This window comes from Podarcis gaigeae (assembly GCF_964106915.1).
Source record: "Podarcis gaigeae genome assembly, chromosome: Z".
NCBI lineage: Eukaryota > Metazoa > Chordata > Lepidosauria > Squamata > Lacertidae > Podarcis > Podarcis gaigeae.
Genome location: NC_139691.1, coordinates 20,926,180 through 20,948,081, shown reverse-complemented (window position 1 = coordinate 20,948,081; position 21,902 = coordinate 20,926,180). Strand labels below are relative to the sequence as shown.

The window sequence follows — 21,902 nt, the reverse complement described above, 5'->3', positions numbered from 1 at the left end:
GCCCCATTGCAAATGACTTGCCACATTTTGGGGGGAATCGCTGCTTTTCTGTGTACATTTTGTGCTATGTTCTGTCTACAGTAGTACCTCGGGTTACATACGCTTCAGACTTTGCTAACCCAGAAATAGTACCTCAGGTTAAGAACTTTGTTTCAGGATGAGAACAGAAATTGCGCAGCAGCAGCGGGAGGCCCCATTAGCTAAAGTGGTGTCTCAGGTTAAGAACAGTTTCACTTTAAGAACGGACCCCCGGAATGAATTAAGTACGTAACCAAAGAAACAGATATATTTCAGGTTACAGACGCTTCAGGTTACAGACTCTGCTAACCCAGAAGTAGTACCTCGGGTTAAGAACTTTGCTTCAGGATGAGAACAGAAATTGCATGGTGGTGGCGCGGCGGCAGTGGGAGGCCCCATTAGCTAAAGTGGTACCTCAGGTTAAGAACAGTTTCAGGTTAAGAACGGACCCCCGGAATGAATTAAGTATGTAACCAGAGGTACCACTGTACACAAATGGCCAGGAGAAAATTTGCAGTGGGTGGCTAAGTGCAAGATCTAATTCACAAGAGTGGTCGTGAACTTTTTTAAATAAAAAAATATATTTTAATGAAAATTTACAATAGAGAAAGTGCTTGAGACTATGGTACAAAACAAAATATAGGTATATAAGTAGTATGGTTATTCTAATGAGTATAAAATTATTAACAAGTTATTATGCTTTTTATAAATGCATTCCAAATATCATTATTTTTGTCCATACACAATCTACAACTGAAAGTGGTCCGTTTGTATTTTGCAAAAGTAGTCATATTTTCTTTCCACTGTTGAAAGAGGGCCATGGTATCATCTTTCCAATTTTTTAAAATATTAATTATGTATTCAGCACTTAGTGCTTATTCTTATTTAAATGTCATTGCTAATTGCAACCCATAGCATAAGACAAAAAGTATTTGATTTTTGTTTTGCATCAGAAGTGAGTATCGTAAGCATTTAATGAGAAAAAACTCTAAAATGTTGCTAAAATGGTGAGCAGAAAATTTCTTTTTAATAAAATTAGTGTTATATTGTTATATCACTCTGTAGTAGAATGCTGTAACACTCATTAATATTTGCTAATATTTTAATATTGTAAAAAACAGATGAGAAGTTTAGACTACAAGTGTTTTTAAAAGTTGTTAATATAGTGCTTAGTGTTTTTTGTGTTTAGAATGATTAGGTTTTCTTCTTGATCTAACACATAACCTGTTGCTGCTTTGCCCCTAGCAAACACGCACACACGGACATGCGCACACACCCCACTTGCAAGGATGCTTTGCTCAGTCCTGGCTCCAGAATATGGGGCTTGTGCATGGAAAAATGGAAGGGGTGCAAATTCTCTCAAGTTGCCTCTGACCTCCTTGGGTGCTCTGGGCAAAGGTCTGAAGGTCCCTGACACACCTCCCTCCCCCCATCTTTTGGGACAAGGAGTTTGCCTGCTTGTTTCTAGAGGTGGATTTTAGTAATATGGCACCCTGAGTGAGCACAAAAATTGGTGCTGTCCCCTAAATATTTCTTATTTTCACAATAATTCATTCTAGAACAGAGTGTACTATTTTGCACCCCTTTTGTATCAGACATGAAATTATACCTGGCATGGAGAAAGTAGATGGGAGAAGAGCTTTCCTCCCTCTCTCCTAACACAATAACTCAAGGACATTTGATATTGTATGCTACTCTGTTACAATTTGAACTCTGCAGAATGCCAGTTGTAATACAATAAAGTACCACATAAGAAATAAAAGAAACAATAAAAATACAGGCACAAATCTTACAGCATCTAGCACAGCACATTGCAACTCCTGCAAGAGGCAGAAAAATAATAAAGTGGTCCACCAAGACCTCAGCAGTTTTCAAGTGGTCCGTGGAACAAAACATTCGAGTACTGTACTGGACTAGATGGATGCTGCAACTTGCAATGCTGCACATCATCACATGAGGGCAGCCACACACAATCGCAAAGCTTCCCAGTTTGAGTCATGACTGCTCCTGACAGCTTCACGAATGCAGAGCATCTCAGGACTCCTCTACACTTTACTGTTTTACATGCAATTTATTTTCAGGGTGCAGCCGCATTTAGAGTTAAGCACATGGGAAGGTGAGCAGGATCATGCAACCACATTCCTCTCTAATACCTGTTTGCTCTATGCAGAGCAGGGATTGATGCTAGGAGCTCTGATCGTTGGCAGATGGATATTGTGAACGGATGTCAGTAATGCCATCTTGTGTGGCAATATGAGAGTTCTATCAGCATATGAGCGTTAAGAATATGTGTCATGGTCCATACACACATGCAGAGTGTTACAGTAATCAGGGGATGGACACATATGCCAGGAGACTGGCATCTGACTGTACAAAACAGATACCACTGGATGCATGTGGGAACCTGCCCACAATACAGATCACATGTTCTATGCCCAGATTGGCAGCTCAGACCCTAAATCAGGGCCTAAATACACCTGTGTGGTTAGCAAGCTCTGGATCTCACAGGAAACTGAGTGCAAATGGTCACATGGTGCACCTGTGTCCAGATAAAAATAATTAGAGAAACAGATATATTTCATTCTGAGACCAGACAGTTTAAAAGTATTTTTCTTTACTAGCAAAATCTTAATCCTGTTGCAGAATGTAAGATTAATCATGGAGTTGATACAAAAACATAGAGAATGAGCAAAATGTATAACATACACAATTTTGCCTTACCAGAGCTCTATAAGCAAGCAAAGTGGTGAATTTTCCACAAGAAAACTCCAAATTCCAGTAACAGCAGCTTACCTTTTTATAAAGTTTTGAAACACACCTAACCATGTGAATATGTTCTATTTCATTACATAGGTTAAGCACCTCTCTCATGTTCTGAAATTAATTGCCAATTAATGTAAAAATTTCTAAGCTTGATCAAATGCCATTTTTATGTAACTTTTAAGTCCTACAAAACATATTGAGATAAATCATATAATTACCTTTTCCTGAAAAAATGAAGCTTTAAAAAAGTACATTGCTTTATATTTTAATCTTAACCAAATTCCAAATATCAGGCGTGTGTCAGAAGGAAAATAAATTGATATGGATTTATATATGATTTTTATATATAGTAGTAACTTTGTATTAGTTAATTAGCATTTTTATATGTAACTGTATTTTTGTAATATTTTGTTTAAGTTGTCTATTGCTCTTTTGGTTTTTGTACGCCACATAGAGATATTTTTCATATGTTAAGTGGTATAAAAAATAAAAGATCAACAATAAATTTACTTATTTGTAAGTATTTCTAAGTTGCTTAATATTTTAAAATCTCTAAGCAGCATACAACCTACAACTATGGGATGATCAGCAGAAAAAAAACAGCTCTTGTGGACTTTTGACATGGATGCTGGCAGCTGCCAGAATCTCAATTGCCTCCAAATGGAAAAAGTTGCAAAGCTTGAGACTTTCACTTTGGTATAAAAATATGTGGAATTTATCACTAGCTGCAAAAACTGATAAATCACGTGTTGCCAAAGGCTTGGAGGACCCAGAAAAATCATGGGCTGTTGTGTGGGATTTTATCTTATGTACAAAAAATACAGACACACAGGACTGCCTCTCCTCAGGGCAACATGAAACTGGTGGTGGTCTTAAATACCCCACCAACCTACAATTAAGTCTCTCCTGAATATACTGTGCTGCTTTTTTGTACTTCTATTATTTTTGTTGAATTGATTTTTTTTTTTTACTTCAATAAAATGCTTTCTTGAAAAGCTTCTGCGATGTGGCAGGGAGCTATTTGGAAGCCTTTTTTTCTCTTCCTACAGAAAACTGGGGATGTGATGCTCAGGAGTCCTCAGGACAACAGCGTCACTGCTTCCATTGCTTTCCTCTTCCTCCTCTCCTTGATCACAGCAGCATCATAACAGCCCTTGAAACTGAACAGAAAGATCGGGACTGGGACAACGATGGTCAGCAAACCACAGAGTGCAGTGCAAGCTGCTATCACTTGGCCAGTGACACTGACAGGGACAAGTTCTCCATACCCTACAGTGGTCAGAGTGATGACCGCCCACCAGAAGGCCTCGCCAATGACACTAAACCCTATTTTAAAGTTGGTACTCAGCAGCTCCCCATAAAAGCAGAGGGTGCCAAAGAAAAGGACTTCAGAAGCAAAAATCAACAAGAAGATGAGTATCTCTCTCAGGATGGATTTGAACATGCAAGGCAGCACCCTCAGCATCAGAGGTGTCTCCACCAGCCTCAATACCTTCAGGAGTTTGATGATGTAAATAATGCGGCACAGACCCAGCCACTGGACCAGAGGATGTGACTCCTGAGGGTGTGGCTCCTGTGAAGGTCTGGCCAAGGACAGCTCAATGTAAACTGGGAACAGGGAGAGGAGATCAGCGATGTTCAGAGGGTTCTTCAGGAATTTCTTCAAATCTGGGCAGCACATGATCCGTACGAAGAACTCAGCTGTGAAGCAGAGGATGAAGAAAAGCTCAAGGTGGAGGAGGTAGGGGGCCACTTCGTAGGAATAGGCAGAGGGAAAGAAGTGATGGTAGTAATGGTGGTGGTGGCTCTCTATAGTATGGTTTGGGGTGATGTTTTTTATGAACCCCTTGGACTCCTCACAGAGGATGATGATGATGGCGATGGTGAACAGCAGAGAAACAACTGCCAAACCCTGCAAAGATAAAGGAAGGGTGAACATAGGAAAATGGGCCCATTGGTTTATATTTATATAACTAACTATAACTAAATATTATATATATGCACGCACTGTATTTATTAAAATTATTGGTAACTTTTTGTTGCCAAAGGCAACTCACTCACTAACTAACTAACTAACTTAAATTTAATTTAAACCTTAATTTAAACCTACATAGATGCATTTTTAAAAAACCAAAATGTTAAAAGAATACATTAAAGTAATACAATGGAACATCCCACCTAAGAGGCCACAGATATTCAGAGGCCAAATGTCTGGTTAAAGAGGAAAGGTTTTGCTAGGCACGGGAAGACATATAACAAAGGTGCCACCTGCTCTCACGCGTTTGTTAACATTTCCTACATTCACGTATCAGATTCTGCTCCTTTGGCTATAGAAGAGCCCACATGAACACCAATGAAATAAAGTTCTTTTTGAAGCAGCAAATATGGAACTCGGTACTTTAGGAGGCCAACACAGATGGCTTTAGAAGAGGACTGGACAAAATCGTGGAGAACAAGGTTGTCAATGGCTAGCAGCCATGATAGCTAAGCTCTGCCTCCACAGTTGGCGGCAGATATGCTTCTGAATACTAGTTTCTGGGGAGGGCACTTGTGCTCAGATCCTGATAGCAAGTTTCTCAGAGGCATCTGGTAGTGTAACGTATTCTGCACAATTTACTATATAATGCTATTCTGAATAATGCTTGTTATAGGGTGGCAGGTGCTAGAGTTTATGGAGTTTGTGGAGTCCAGGTGGTGATGGGAGGAATTGCTGCCTTAGAGGAAGTTTGGTATATACAGCACCAAGTTAATTTGCAGAGTTGGGTTTTACATTCCCAATACTTGACCAGTCCCCTTAGCCCCTCTCTCCACCTTCCCCTGGCAAGTCACAGAGCCAAGTCTGGGACTTATCAAGCACATTCCTTACCATTGCATGTTTAGAGGAATGGGGCTTTTCAAAGAGATCCCACAGTTTGGCCCGCCACCGGGCATACTGACAGCCACTCCTTCTTTCTTCCTGGATCAGGAGACCCTGGTCGTTGTCTTGCTCGTCGACAATCCCAATGTCGTGCACCTCCTCTTGGGGCCCTCTCCAGCAACAGGGGGCCAGCTGGGTGCCTGTGAGCCCCCAGAAATCCAGCTCTTCCTCAAAGGCAGATTCACAGACACCTGCAGGGCAATGGAGTTGCTTTGTGCTGTAGTAGTTCAACACCTGCCCAAACAGCCGGCCACTCCGATCAAAGAAGAACTCCTGGGTGCTAGGGTCATGGTCATGTTTTGTGTTGGCCTGGGGCTCTGTGAGGCTCCACAGTTTGGTCCCTGGGAAAGCCTGCAGGGTGCTAAGGTACGTTTCATAGTGCATGCCTCCAACATTCAGAATGACCTTTCCGGTGGAGACCTCCATCTGTCTGATGGTGGTCCAACTGGCTTCTTGCAAGAACCTGGGAAGATTCAGAAAGGGGCTTAGTCAACGAAATTACAGTTTTGAATACTGCTACAAGCCACCCCAGTCTTCAGCAGTGCAAGATTCCAGAGGTTCCAGGCCCTTACCCAGGGTAATGTTTGGTGTTTTTATTTTTATATGTGTTTTATTATTTTTATATGTGTTGGAAGCCACCTAGAGTGGCTGGGAAAACCCATGCAAGATGGGTAGGGTATAAATATAATAAATAATAACAAGGCACAGTGGAGACGATGGTGTCTTTATGATATATGGTTTATTTACACATATTTGCAACCAGAATCTACGATGGAGAGGCTCCCAGCAAAACACTCCCAAGAGGTTCTCTTGCTTCCCTTGTGACGGACAGCAGAGCCAGACCAGAGTCTGGTGATGCAGTTCCTCAGAATTCCACCAGAGTGCTGGAGCCTCTCTCTGATTGGCTACCAAGACAGTTGGCTGGGGTGGGGTGGAGGGTGGAGCCAGCACTTTGGGAGGGAAAATAAAAGGAGCCGTTTCTGAGGGAGTTTTCAGATACAGCGTTTAGTTTGAGAGGAAGAAAGGGTGTTGGTCTAGGGGAGAGAGAGTTTGTCCTGAGTAGAAACATCCACTCTGAGGAAAATATCTAAAGCTAGAGAAAGGAGTCTCTGAGCTCGGCGTGAAGGGCAGTGTGTAATGTGTCCTGTGAGAGTATCAGGCCAGAAGTTAACTGGGAAGGCCGAGTTTGAGCCAGGAGAAGTAGAAGCTGTGTGGATACAGTGTACTTGGGTCTCATTCCAGTCAGGAGTGGAGAGATCTAAAAAGAGAAGACTCCCAAAACAGTTTAAAAGGGGCATGGTGATCCCCTGAGCTGCTGTACCATTTGGAGTACCTCAGGAGTGGGATGGGCAAATGGCTGGGTAACTGACAGAAAGCACCATCTTGTTGAAGAACCAAAGTATTAAGCGGCAACACCTATGCAACCACTGAGTTAAGAAATGAAGTGAAATAACATGAAATAAGCAGAGCATTTACCATCTAGTCTAGGAACCTATAACATCTACCTGAAGTGTAATAACTGAACATAAGCATCTGAAGTTTTAACAGAATCTGTGCTTGATTAGAAGCCTGAAACATCCATTAGATTTAGTATAATTGTTAATAGGTTTGCTGTTTCCTGAATGACCATTATCCTTTGTTTCTAGTTTCTACCAACCTTTATTGGCATAAGTTGAAATCGAAAAATCATAAAACCATACAAAGCTATCCTTTGTTTTGTCCACTTCATTCTGTAAAATAAATGTTTCTTATTTGTTCAACATCCTGAAGATCCCAGGCCACAGAGAGGTTAGGCTGGCCTCAACTAGAGTCAGGGCTTTCTTGGCCGCGGCTCCAATCTGGTGGAACGCTCTGTCACAAGAGACTAGGGCCCTGTGGGACCTGACATCTTTCCGCAGGGCCTGTAAGACAGCTGTTCCACCAGGCCTTTGGTCAGGGCGCAGCCTGACCCCCTCCTCTGGCAATCTGCACAGAATTTTGCTTAATGGTTGCCATCAATTTGATTTCAATTAATTTTTATAATGAAAGGTTTTTAGAATGTTGGATTATTTTGATTGTTGTTAGCTGCCCTGAGCCCAGCTTCGGCTGGGGAGGGCGGGGTATAAATAAAATTTATTATTATTATTATTATTATTATTATTATTATTATTATTATTTTACCTGAGTCTCCAAGTATCTAAGATTTCCCTTACACAAAACCCAAAAGATAACCCATTATTATAGGGTGTGTACATAATTTGGATCTGCCACAATTGGTATATAGTGGTGGGATCTGCTACGTCTCTAGGCACACCAGCCTTGGATCCAAAACGGAAATTAGCCATGCTCTCGGTCTCCTTTTATAGCCTGTCACAGTTTTGCTTGTACATCACTACCACTCTAAAAACTCTGGCCTTGTGACTCCTGCTACTTACTTATTCTGAGGGAGGAGGGTCTCACACCCCTCTGCTGTCCAGCACAAAGTAACTGCTTTGTTAATCACCCATCTCCCTGCCCCTTTCTCAGGCTTTGTTCCCTACTACCCACACTCAGCAAGAGGTTACCAAGCTGGCCTGGCTTGCATTTTTAATATATGCATTGAACCCAGGTGTTCAGTGCTTGGCGTAGTTTAACTCCCCAAACTGATTAATTCTAACTTATTGGACCCAGGAATTTAGAATATCTCGTACTGTGCAAACTCATAACAATGCAATAACTTACCAGAGAACTCAGGGTTCTTGCCCTTGTGGTGGTGGTGGGGAGTTTTTGAGGTGGCTCCTCAGCAAAGGGTGGTGAAATATACTCAGAGTCGCAAAGTGATTTCATGCTCTTTATTCAGCTCATAGTGGTGAGGAGGAATGAATGAAAATCCCCTCAAAGTATCTGCTTTATATACATTATTTACACAATGGGCTGCACATGATTGGCTAATTCCGGAATTCTACTGTAAGCCAATCAGATTGTGGATTCACTTCAATCGGGAGCATGATTGGGTGGTTCCTGCCAACCAATCATACTGCTGCATTGTTCTAGGACCAATCAGACTGCTGCATTCTGAATCCTATTGTTCTAGGACCAATCAGACTGCTGCCTTTTGGATCCTATTGTTCTAGGACCAATCAGACTGCTGCAGTTTGGATCCTATTCGACTCAGTACATAACACCCCTCCCCTCTAAGTTCCAGTCCTGCCCAGGAGGTCGCATTCATAGTCCTCAAGGTACGCTGGCGGCCTACGTGTGCGTTGTGGCCTGGGGTGTTCCCTGGTCCGGGGTTCAGGTTCTGGCTCCTTTTCCAAGGATGCTGGCTGTGATGGGGCTGTTTGGTCTGGCACAACCGGCTTGCTCAGTCGTGGTTCTGGTTCCGGTGTCCTTTCAGCCTCACGGGTCCTCTCTGTATTTACTGATTCTGCCTCTCCTGCTGGCCCCTGCTGCTCTATGGGCCTCACTGCCCCACTGTTCCCTTGGGACTCCTCTGACCTGTCCTCCTCCTCCTGGTTTTCTCCCGGGAATTGTCGCCGTATCTGGTCGCAGTGGCGGCGCCAGCATTGCCCCCCATCTGTTAGCACCTCGTACGACACGGGGCCAGTGACCCTGGTGACTGTGGCGGGTACCCATGCAGGGCCTGCCCCAAATTCTTTGCATACACTGGGTCCTGGGCCTCGAAAGTCCGGGGGTTCCTGACTTCCCCCACCACTACCTCATCCTGAGCTCTATCGGGGTGAAGGCGGTCCAATCTGATTGCAAGGCGCCGACCCATTAGTAGTTAAGCGGGGCTCCGGCCAGTCGTTGAGCTGGGGGTGCTGTGCTGTGCTAGAAGGAATGTGGCAAGGCGGTACTCCCAATCCCTTTGCGTCATGCGGCGAAGGGTTTCCTTGGTGGTCAGCACCATGCGTTCTGCTTGGCCATTGGTGGCAGGGTGGAATGGCGCCGAACGGATGTGGCGAATGGTGTTCTGCACTGTGAAGGTTTGGAATTCTCCTGACGTAAATGCAGTCCCGTTGTCTGAGACGAGAGTGTCAGGGAGCCCGTGGATTGCAAACAGCCTGCGTAGTACCCGGATGGCTGCGGACGTAGAAGTGGACGGTACCAGTTCGACTTCCAGCCATTTGGTGTAGGAGTCCACCACTATGAAGAATGTTTTCCCCTGAAAGGGGCCAGCGAAGTCCACATGCAGGCGTGACCATGGTGCTCGGGCAGACTCCCAGGACTGGACTGGGGCCCTTGGGGGATCTGGGCGGGATTCTTGGCAGGCCTGGCAGTGTTTGACCCAGGCCTCTATCTCTCCATCGATCCCCGGGCACCACACATAACTCCTGGCCAGGGCCTTCATTCTTACTACCCCTGGGTGTGTCTCGTGTAGGGCTGTGAGGACCCTTTTGCAGAGGGGCTGGGGAACAATGACCCTGCTTCCCCATAATAGGCACCCCTTGTGGGCCGACAGTTCATGTTTGCGAGTTGTGTATCCGGCGAATTCTGGCCCGGGGCTGCTGCTGGGCCATCCCCTCCACACCCAGTCCAGGACCCGGGAGATGACCCTATCTTTCTTGGAATGGTGTGCAACTTCTTGTGCCTGAATGGGGCGGTCGGGAAGCAGCTCCAGGCTCATAACCTCTTGTGCAGGTGCTGGGTCGGGGCCTGTTTCCGGTAGTGGTAGCCTGCTGAAGGCGTCCACATGGCCCATCGCCTTCCCAGGGCGGTGAATCAGTGCATACTGGTAGCTGGCAAGGAAAATTGACCACCTGAGGACGCGAGGAGACAGCACTTGGGGGGTCTGCTTTTCGGGGGCAAACAAGCCAAGCAACGGTTTGTGGTCAGTCACCATGGTGAAGGGCCGCCCGTACAAGAAATCATGGAATTTTTTAACTCCCTTCACGATTGCCAGACCCTCCTTGTCGATTTGTGAGTAGTTCCGCTCGGTTGCGTTGAGTGTCTGGGAAAAGTATGCCACCGGTACCTCTCTTCCATCTGGGAGTTGGTGTCCCAGGACAGCGCCAATGCCATAGGGTGAGGCGTCGCATGCTAGCACCACCGGCAGCCTCTCGTCGAAGTGTGCCAAGACCGAGTTTGAGACAAGCAAGTCCTTGACTGCCTGGAATGCGGCCTCCTGGCGCTGGCCCCACACCCAAGGGGCCCGCTTGTCCAGGAGTCTGTGTAGGGGCTCCACTACCGCCACCTTGTGGGGAAGGAAGGAATGGTAAAAGTTCAATAGTCCCAAGAAGGCCTGAAGTTCAGTCTTGTTATTGGGCCCTGGGGCATCACAAATGGCCCGTACCTTGTCCCCAGTCGGGTGGACCCCTTCTGCGTCCACCATAAATCCCAGAAAGTCCACCTGGGGCACTCCTAGTAGACATTTTTCCCGCTTCACCTTGAGACCCGCTGTCTGGAAACGGTGCAGAACGGTGCGGAGGCGGTCCTCAAACTCCTCTGGTGTGGGCCCGGCAATCAACACATCATCAAAGAAGGGGGTGACGCCAGAAATCCCTTTAAGGAGAGAGTCCATTAGATTCTGGAATATGCCTGGTGCCACGCTGACACCGAATTGCAGCCGCTTTACCCTGAATGCTCCTCTGTGCGTCACAATCGTCTGTGCCTCTGCTATGGCCTCATCTACTGGCAGCTGTTGATATGCTTGGGCCAAGTCCAGCTTGCCAAAAACTTTCGACCCAGCCAGGGTGGCAAGGACATGGCTGACCACTGGCACTGGGTATGCATGGGCCGTGAGGGCCTTGTTTATGGTACATTTGTAGTCTGTGCAGATGCGGACTGAACCATTAGGCTTGACAGGTGTGACGATTGGGGTTTCCCAGGGGGCATTAGGCACCGGTTCCAGCACTCCTTGCTCCATGAGCCGGTCCAATTCCTTGTCTATACGGGGTTTCAGGGCGAACGGGACCCGGCGGGCCTTGAGCCTGACTGGTCGTACTGCGGGGTCAAGCTGTAGAGCAATGGGGGGGCGTATACTGTCCCAATTTCCCATCGAAAATCCCCAGAAATTCCTTGCATATGGCGTCCACGTCCACTTGTAAGCTATTGTGGTTCACCCCGGTGACAGCTAGCCCCAGTGGTCCAAACCATGCCAATCCCAGTAAGCTAATGTAGGGGCCCTTGACCACAAGTAAGTCCAGTTGCCGTGTCCGCCCTCGGTATTGCACCCTGAAGGTCCCCACCCCCATTGTGGGGACCTTACGTTTCTGGAAGTCCTGGAGGGTGAATGGGGCCGGCCTGAGTTTGGGACCCCCAGTAGGACACAGTTTCCTTAAGGTCCTTGCCGAGATTATGGATAGAGTTGAACCCGTGTCAAGCTCCATGTGGCATGGGGCCCCCTCTATCTGTACCTCTACATAAATTTTCTCTACGTTGGGGTGGGGAAACTGGTATACCTGGAAGTCTGTGAGCTCCGTCGAGTTGCCTTGGTGCATTGGGTCCCGGGACCTGGGGTTCTTGGATTGGTCATCTGAAGCCTGGCGTCGGGTGGGCCAAGCCCGACACACCCGGGCGATGTGTCCCAATTTTCTGCACTGCCTGCACTCTGTGTTGCGGAAACGGCAGGTCCTCCTCTCGTGACTTTCTCCACAGCTTGCGCAGTTCCCTCCTTCTCGTCGAGGCAGCTGTGGTATGTGGGCTGCTTGAGTGCGCTGCTGTACTCGGTGCACCTCCTCCCTGTCAGATCCTGAGTCGTCGGTGAGGTCTTCGTGGTGGACCCTCGGTTGGGACGTCTGGCTCGGCCATGCCTCTTGCGTCGACCTCTCGGCAGCTTCCGTTGCCAGGGCCTCCTCCAGAGCAACCTGGAACGTTAGGTTCTTCTTAGCGTAGAGGCGTCGTTGCAGCTTCTCATCCCTCAGGCCACCGACGAGGCGGTCACGAAGCATGTTCTCCAGCTCTGAGAAGTTGCAGAACCGGGCGGCTTGGCGGAGAGAGGTCACAAACCCAGTTATGGTTTCCCCAGGGGCTTGCTGCTTTGCGTAGAAGGCATTTCGATGAGCCACCACTGAGGGCTGTGGCGAGAAGTGCCCCTTCAGCTGTTCCATTATTGTTTTGTATGGAACAGTAGCAACGTCTTCAGGCGCAAGGAGAGCCCGGGCGATTTCAAATGTCTCCTCTCCACAGACGCTGAAGAATATTGCCCTCTTCTTGGCGTCTTCGTCATCGGTGACCCCTTTGGCTTCTAGGAGGAAGGTGAAACGGGAGGCGTACGCTTCCCAGTCTCCAGATGCTGGGTTGAACGGCATGAAGCTGCTGTCAGTTGCCATTCTGAGTTCCTTGTGTCCCGGAGCTGAAGCCTGGATACACGGTGCGAGGCAGCGATGCGGCAGGTGGCGGTGCTGCGGTGCTGTGTGTGGCAGTCAGCTCAGCGGGATCCCACCTTTGTCGCCAGTGAAATATACTCAGAGTTGCAAAGTGATTTCATGCTCTTTATTCAGCTCATAGTGGTGAGGAAGAATGAATGAAAGTCCCCTCAAAGTATCTGCTTTATATACATTATTTACACAATGGGCTGCACATGATTGGCTAATTCCGGAATTCTACTGTAAGCCAATCAGATTGTGGATTCACTTCAATCGGGAGCATGATTGGGTGGTTCCTGCCAACCAATCATACTGCTGCATTGTTCTAGGACCAATCAGACTGCTGCATTCTGAATCCTATTGTTCTAGGACCAATCAGACTGCTGCCTTTTGGATCCTATTGTTCTAGGACCAATCAGACTGCTGCAGTTTGGATCCTATTCGACTCAGTACATAACAGGTGGACCAGTTAAATATCTTTACAGCACGAATGCATCTTATGGATGTTTAATTTGCACGGTTCCAGCCACACGAAGGTGAAGCGAGACAAACAGAAATCCTACAAGCTGAATGCAAGTTAAATGCATGTTGTATTTGTCATTGTTATGAGAATTATAAGGTCTAAGATATAAAATAAATGTTCATAAATGTACCAGGCAAATGCATACATAAATATATAAACCACATGTCTGAAACAGTACAGGAAAACATCCTAAAGCCATTTTGACTCTTTCAGTGACCTCAAATATTTGGATAGAAATGGTAAAAGCCCACCGGGCAGGGCTCACCTGGGCCAGCCCTTGACCCACCCTCAGCCAGGGAGGACAATGGCCAGCCGGCTGGGGGTGGGCCTAAGGCCAAAGAAAAGAAGCTGACCCCGTTGTCCAAGCCTTTTTCACTGTTCTTCCTTCCAGGATCAAGATCATCAGGAGCGTGTCAAGATGGCCGGATTGAGGTAAGTAACCAGCTTCTTTGCGTTTTGCCTGGATTGGGGGAGGGGGGGCTTGGCCCCTCCACCAGGCTAGGCCACATTTTGCAGCCTTCTTTCATTCTGCGTTCTCGGTTTTCAGCTTTTTGTCCGGTGGTGGTGTAGGTTGGTGCTTGGGCCCATCTGCCGCCGCTCACCGCAGGAGGGGGCGCTCCGCCAGCCCCAAGGGGGGAGGCATCCCAGTTTGTTTTAACCCATGTGGCGGCCTTTATTTTGTGGCGGCGCTGCCATCTGGCCAGGCTGCAGGGGTAGCCTGCTTGTTTTTTTGCAGCAGGGGGGGCATGGCTCTCTGCTGCCACCATCCACTGGCCCGAGCGGGTGGCACGGGCCCCCGCTAGGCTGCAGGGGTGCCTGCTGTTCTTTGTGGTGGGGGGGCATCGCTCCCCCGCCGCCAGCTGCTGGCCTTTGACCCACCCTTGGCCAGGGAGGACAGGGGCCGGCCGGCCAGGGGTGGCCTAAGGCCAAAGAAAAGAGGCTGACCCCGTTGTTCAAGCCGCTTTTGCTGTTCTTCCTTCCAGGATCACCCACCCACCCTCCCTCAAATTAATAATTTCTTGCCTCGATATTCATCCTAGATCAGCGGTCTTCAAGTTAATGATTCTTTCCCTTACAGGCTGATATTATGCGTTCCAGGTCAGTGGGTGCTGCTGCGGTCGTAAGAAGGTTGCTGTATTCAGAACCGGGGAGGAATTTTCCATGCATTGGCAGGTTTTGCCTTCTCCGTGGCATTTCGTCACAACTTTGGTGGTTTTAGGCCTTGGAAGGATATTTTTTAGTCTAACATCAAGTCGGGTGAGGGGTGCATTCATGCTCCCTCCCCATGCAGCGGCGCTTGCAGGGCCCGTTAAAGGGCAAAAACCAGGAGTCCCTGGCCCTAGAGCAGCGGCATGTAGGTCAAGCTCTCAGGACGAGGTTGGTGGAAGGGCATGCTGTGTAAATTTGCGCTTTGCAGTCCTCTCTCACTGGACCTCATCTGCCTGCATATCCTCAGCCAGGCGGGCTGAGAGGGTTACCTGCCAAGGCCTGTGCCAAGTTTCCCACTTCTGAAGCTCAATAAAGTTGTGGCCAATTTGAACCCATACTCTGGTCTCTTATGTCATCAATTGGGGTAAAGCGGTAGGCACCACAGACAGGGTTTAGGGCATGTGCCCACAAATCCTGCATTAAGGGCACATTTGGGTATGAATAGGGAGAGCCTTTGACCTGAAATCAGGAATTAAGTATCATCACAAAAGAATGGCCAGGCTGTCCAGGGAAACCCATTAACAGGGTTCCTGCCAGAGAGGAAAGGGTGGCATTTTCAAAAGTCTACAGTGGTACCTCACGTTAGGAAATTCATTCATCCCAGAGGTCTGTTCTTAACTGAAACCGTTCTTAACCTGAGGCGTGCTTTCACTAATGGAGCCTCCCGCTGCTACCATGCTGCTGGTGTATGATTTCCATTCTCATCCAGGGACAAAGTTCTCAACCTGAGGTACTACTTCTGGGCTAGCAGAGTTTGTAACCTGAAGTGTTTGTAACCTGAAGCGTTTGTAACCCGAGGTACCACTGTATAAGGGCTTGCTCACCATTGTTCTGGGTTCCTCCTCCCTCCTGCATGGGGTGTGTGTGTGAGGACCCTGTTGCAACAGTTTAATAAAGATCAGGCTTGCTAGCTGCTTTGCTTCTCAATATTCTCTGGTTGGCCTCTGTTATTTTCTCCTACTGATAGAGAAACTACATAAGGACTCTATATGGCTCTTGGGTACCCCATGAGGGAAAAGGAGCAGTTTTTTCTTATAACTTCATGCTTGAAAACAGTAACAACAAGAACAATAAAAGTTAAATGGGAACCAAGGCCTATGAGATCTCATGGGAACTTGGATGGATCCTTGAGATCTCACAATATCTCCTGGGAGCATCGCAGACCTGGCGTGCAGAGAGGACCTTCTTCCTGAGCAAGGCAGAGGGTCTGAAAGCTGTTTTTGCACGAGGAAATTCAGTACTCCGTTAAAGTCTCTATTGGCCAATAACTGGCAAAATGCTTTATATCATTATTTTCTTTGAAATTCACCAGTTTTACAATGGATATTAAAAAACAACAACAATGATACTATCAAGGAAGACAAAAACATATGCAAGATAGTTGAGTTCACTTCCAGACTGTAGGGCCCTGGCAATTTATATTGGCTTCCACACCTCTTGGTGGCCCTGAGAGAACTTTGCAAATACGCACACACACACAGAGTTCTGCTAGTTGTTGCTGGTGATCTAGGGGCTGCTCCTGTACTGGTTAGAGAAAACCCAAAATGTTTCCACTAATATTGTGTAGCAATGCACCATCAGAGACCAGCCTGGCACAATTTAACAGAAACTACTTAGGCTCGTAATTGCCAAACTTTTTTGGGCCACTGCCCCATGCCTCCATAAACTCATAAAAAGAATTTTTCAGAAGAACAGTTTGCATGATCTACTGAAGAAGATAATAGTGCAATAAAATTCATATTTAATCACACTTTTAATCAAAATTCAATCTATAGCTATGTTCCCCCCAAAAAACTAATTTGTAGGCATGAGTGCGTGTCACTGATGCACACATATAATGTTCTGATCTAATATTTCAGCTAAGAAAAGGAATATACTTTGAAAAATATTGCATGAAAAATATTTCTCAGGAAAATATACCTACCCACACTTACCAAACATGCACAAACCTTCACCTAATTAATGTATAAGAAAATCAATAAGCATTACCAACAGTTGTGAAAACTTAGACTTAAAAAAAATACAAACAGGACCAAAATACATAGCTTTGAGAGGGATAAAGGTAAAGGACCCCTGACAGTTAAGTCCAGTCATGAATGACTGGGGTTGCAGCGCTCATCTCGCTTTACTGGCCGAGGGAGCCAACGTTTGTCCACAGACAGTTTTTCTGGGTCATGTGGCCAGCATGACTAAGCCACTTCTGGTGAAACCAGAGCAGCGCATGGAAACGCCGTTTACCTTCCCACTGGAGCGGTACCTATTTATCTACTTGCACTTTGACATGCTTTCGAACTGCTAGGTTGCCAGGAGCTGGGACTGAGCAATGGGAGCTCACCCCATCACAGGGATTCGAACCGCCGACCTTCCGATCAGCAAGCCCAAGGCTCAGTGGTTTACACCACAGCACCACCTGTGTCCCCATGAGAGGTAAGAGCAGTTAAACTTTAAATATAAAGTGAGAAAGGTGCTTTGTTTCAGACTCTAGCGTGTCAATCATAAATAAGTGATTAACATGCTCAGAAGGGCCTGCCTTCGACCTCCTGCCACCCCCTTGCCTCTTAGCACCTCTCTAACTAATTCCACCCACCCCCAGGGGGCAGTATCATCAAATTTGGGAGCCACTGATTTAAGCAGAATACCATATGTTTGACCCTCCTTTTCCGAGAACAGCTGCTCAACTGTGAAATGCACCTCAAAAATCCATCTAGTTCCATTCATATTTATTCAAAATGTATTCTGGTCTACGTTATGCAGAATTGCACACCTAAAGATGGACCTTAGCTGGCCACTAAGTATGTCCTCATCAGCTTCCCAAAAGAATGAGCTGGGTTGCAAGAACTATAACCAGGTGGTGGTGTCCTCCTCCTCCACGCCCCTCACTTATCTGCTAGGTAAGAGAACAAGGGCCAGGGTAGTGTGTAAGAGCTGAGCTGGAAGCTGGAGACACAGAGATATGCTTGCTCCATGCTGGATCCAAAGCTGCAGCTAATAGAGAAGTAAGATCTGTTGGGGTGCTAATGCTGTGAGCCCCTCTATCAAATGCTCAGGTTGTATATCTGACTAAATAATACAATACATCCAAAAGACACCACAGTCTCTGCTTACTTTCATTCCACGGAAACCAAACCTACATAATCACAGGAACCCCTGGAGGCTCAGAGTTTGGGGTAGCATGTAACAATATATTCCTCCTTCCTGAGCAGGGAAGACACAGTATGTCTGAGTGCATCCCCTGGTGCATGAAAAGAAGTACGTGCAATGGCAAAGCTAGATGGCAGCCCTCAGGAGGTGCCACCACTGCAAATCGTGCCTGTCATTTCTGCCTGCCTGTCTCTTCATGCCCTCCAAACCCACAACTTGAGTGTCATCACCAACCCCTTCTGTTGTCTGCTAAAAGCCCCCATTGCACCATACTATACACACACACACACACACACACACACACACACATACGTGAAGAATCCCAGAGAAAAAGCTACAGCATCAGTCCTTACCTCCACAGTCCCGATGCAGTGGTGGGTGGAGAGAAAGAGAGAATGGGGAAGAATAAGCAGGCAGCAAAAGGACTGAGTGAGCTGTCTGCAAAACACAATGCCTCTAGGGGCCCAGTTCCAAGCCTAGAGATGTCAGATGCCAGGAAGCAACGCCAGTCAATCCAACAGAAAAACTATTTGAGTGTGTGTAATGCACACCCTCCGCTCTGCTCCCCCAACATACCTTCCTATCAGCAACAACCAGCTATTATTTAGTGGACCATTTATAAATAAGCCAGTAACTCCCTTGCCACCCACAGCTCCTGAAAGAGCTCTGGCTTCTTGGAAATGGGCAGAGTTCAAACTCTCTTGGCTCAATTCAAAGCAGATTTGTTGTGCAACAAGGCGGCAGGGGGCTGGAGAGATGGTGAGGAAATGAAGCAAGAACAAATTGTTTTGTTCTTGCCTTTTCTGCTCAACTTGGCCGCCTCTCTCTGGTTAACTTCTTCCTCCTGGTGAAGAAGATGATGGGCAAATGAGGGTATTTTCACAGCCAAGGTTTTGAAACTGGCCATCTGGGGTGCCTTGGGTTTCTGATGGGAATATATAGCAGAATGTTCACCAGAATGTGTATTTTCTCTTATACATAGCCAACATCTAGATCTGAGCATAATGAAGCTCACTGGGTGATTTAGGAGCCAGTCCTCACAGGGTTGTTGTGGGAAAAACACAGGTAAGGGGAGACAGTGATGTCCAAACTTTTTTCAAAGAGGGCCAGATTTGATGAAGTGAAGGGCCATGGGGGCTGGCCAAAGTTGTTGAGCTTTTTTAAGGATTGAAGTTGTTGAGCTTCTTTTTTAACAGGATTTTATATCCCAGGAAATAAGCTGCCGCAGAGGCCAGATTAAACCAACCATCCAAAGTCTGTTTCGGGGGCAACCATTGCACCTCCCACAGACCAAGATGGAATCCTTGAAAGTGTTGCTCAGGGTTAAAAAGACCACCCTTCGCCAGGTGCAACCTCTATTGGGTCATCTTAATTTTGCATGTAGGGTAGTTGCGCCAGGCCATGCCTTTTGTGCCCGTCTGGCATGGCTCATGGCTGCAGGGGTAGTCCCTCACCATCACATTAGGGCATTAGGGCAGTTAAAGGATGCTCTGAAGATTTGGCTTGCATTCTTGCAGGATTATAATGGGGTTTCATTTTGGCAAAAGAGCCTTAACCCTGGGGTGGAGTTCCAGTCCATTCTGATGCTTCTGGCCACTTTGGTTTTGGTGTGTTCTTCAGGGGCCATTGATGTGCCCAGCCATGGCCATCTTCTTGGCATGCAGCAGGCATCACTCAGGATCTAACCTTTCTGGATTTTTTTCCTATTCTAGTCACCATTCGCATCTGGAGAACCCTCTTCTTGAATTCCAGGGTCTGTTTCTGGTCCGGCAGTCAAGCGGTGGTAAGAGTTATATCTAGGCAGTCAGCAAAGTCCGTGAGGTTCATAAGGGTGCTGCGCCTGTTTGTGCTGGAGTGCCTGCAGCACAATATTTCCTTCACTGCCCATTTCATACCCGGTCTTAACAATAACATTGCTGATGCGCTATCTCGTTTCCAGATGGAGCGTTTCTGCGAGCTGGCACCAGAGGCAGCCCAGACCTCGGACGCCTTCCCAGACAATCTGTGGGAGATTGGAAGCGAGAAGTAAACCAGGGAGTATTGTCAGCAATAGCGCCCTCCACTAGACGTTCTTATTCCAGGGCCTGGAACACCTTCGGGCGTTTTCATGGCACCAAAACACACCGCGCTTCCGAGGAGGAGGTGCTTCAATTCATGGTGCTCCTAAAGCGCAAGGGCCTTGCCATAAAACTTTAATGCTTTACAGGGGAGCTATCTCATTCTTCTGTAAATTCCTTCATTGGCCAGACCCCTGTGACAGCTTCCACGTCAAGAAGCTGCTGGCTGGGTGGCGTTGCGTCATTCTCCCACATCAAGATGACAGGAAGCCTATCACTATCGACACACTCAATCTAATTTGGAAAAAAACTACCAGAGATCTGCTGGTCAAATTTCGAAACGCGTCTCTTTCGGGCTGCATTCTCCCTAGCCTTTTTTGGTGCCATGCGCATTGGGGAGTGTTTGGCTGGGTCTCCTCACTGGCAGACACTGACATTAAGTCTGCCCATTGAATGTCAAGATTTGTTCCTCAAAAACTGACCAATTGCGGAAAGGGGTTATGCTGGCACTGTCCCCGACAGAACAGGAGGGCCCCTGCCCATATCAGGACACACATTGCTTCTTCAGTGCAAGGGCCCTTTCTTCATGCATGCAAACACGCGCCCTTTGACGCGATCTCAATTCACAGCAGTCTTACACAGAGTCATAGCGGCCTGTTGCATTAGTCCCCAGGAATATTCTGGGCACTCTTTCTGTACCGGGGCTGCCACTTCAGCAGCAGTCCAGGCTTGGGGCCCCACCTGCATCAAGATACTGGGGCGCTGGTGCTTGGCAGCCTAAAAAAGCTATATTCGTTCTGGCTTCTCCACCCTATCACTTGCAATTGAATTTTCTTACAGGTTTGCCCACCATGAAGATCTGGGTTGTAGGGCACAGCATTGTCCATTGGGCAGCAGATTATGCACGGTTGCACAATGGGGGCTGTAACCTTAACATCCACCCAAAGGTACACATTTATTGGATTGCCCAGTGGGGCATATGTTGGCGGAGCTTGATGCATAGTGCTGTGGTCGTACATGGCCCTCCGAGGGTCATGATTATTCATGCGGGAGAGAACGATCTAGTGGAGCAAAAAGGCATTGTCCTGGCCCTTGCTGCAAGGGCAGATATAAAAAGCCTGCATGCCTTGTACCTAACAATGACCATTGGCTGGTCCAATCTCCTACCCCGTCTGCACTGGAGGGGGGTTTCCAATCCCTCTCGCATCAATTATGCTGTGGGGAAAATCAACGGCCATGTGCAATACCATGCGGCAAATTGGCGGGTTCTCTATCCCACATCCAACCATCAGGGCAGATAAGGCTGAACTATTCCGGGAGGATGGAGTGCACCTAACCCCACCAGGTAATGACCTCTGGCTGCACTATTTGCGACAAGTCCTTAGGGACTGGGTAGACTTCAGGGTTTGATTGATCCTCAGTTGTGGGACTTGGCGGCGAGGCCCTTAGGGCCACGGGTGGCAGTTTTAGGCCTTGGCAAGGTATCCTTTAATCTAACATCAAGTTGGGGAGGATGCATTCATGTTGCGTGGCGATTCCCTCCCCATCCCCAAGATGAAGTAAATAAAGACACCGGACACCAAGTTTAGGTTAATGGGCGTAAAATGGCCACAACTTTATTGATTACAGGAAAGAGCGGTATTGGCTTTTAGGCATTGGTCCTACCAGACTATACGGTCTAACCGGGAAGGGTTAAGCACCAACCGGGGGAGCCCCCCGAGATGTACATCCCTGGGCGGCCCTCCAGGGGGTTACCGCTCGGGGGCGCGCTTTAGGCCCTAGCCTCCGTAGGTTTCGGACGAGGCGACGCCCCCCGGAGTCCTTTAACGAACTACCCTTCAATCTTTGGGGGAGGTGATGGCGTTCCTCCCCCCCTCATTCCCAAGACAATACCCCTGCCAATGCCTAACCGCCAAAACCAGGAGTTGTGACGTTTTGCTACGAGGTAGGCGAAAAACCAAGTGGCTAAGAAAATACAGCCAATTGAGCCAAATGGAAAAACTCCTACC

General features: G+C 47.4%; 1 protein-coding gene and 2 long non-coding RNA genes across 3 annotated transcripts in view; 1 reads left to right on the top strand and 2 right to left on the bottom strand.

Annotated features, from left to right (window-relative positions):
- Positions 1-580: 580 nt before the first annotated feature.
- LOC310836843 lies at positions 581-1,598 on the bottom strand. The gene is made up of 2 exons (XR_014560259.1): positions 1,438-1,598; positions 581-1,386 (listed from the first exon to the last, which is right to left on the bottom strand). It is a non-coding gene; the product is annotated as an uncharacterized lncRNA (long non-coding RNA).
- A 1,741-nt stretch (positions 1,599-3,339) lies between these two features.
- The window catches only part of LOC310837101 (uncharacterized protein), a 41,472-nt gene continuing 22,909 nt past the window's right edge, over positions 3,340-21,902 (bottom strand). Inside the window, exons 4-6 of the mRNA XM_083723164.1 lie at positions 18,190-18,362; positions 5,648-6,161; positions 3,340-4,693 (exon numbers count right to left, since the gene is read on the bottom strand). Of these exons, the coding sequence (XP_083579290.1) occupies positions 3,860-4,693; positions 5,648-6,161; positions 18,190-18,362 (1,521 nt within the window). The 3' untranslated portion in view covers positions 3,340-3,859. The remainder of the gene's footprint in view (positions 4,694-5,647; positions 6,162-18,189; positions 18,363-21,902) is intronic.
- Positions 13,752-15,624, top strand: LOC310836830. Its single transcript, XR_014560243.1, has 2 exons — positions 13,752-13,918; positions 14,565-15,624. It is a non-coding gene; the product is annotated as an uncharacterized lncRNA (long non-coding RNA).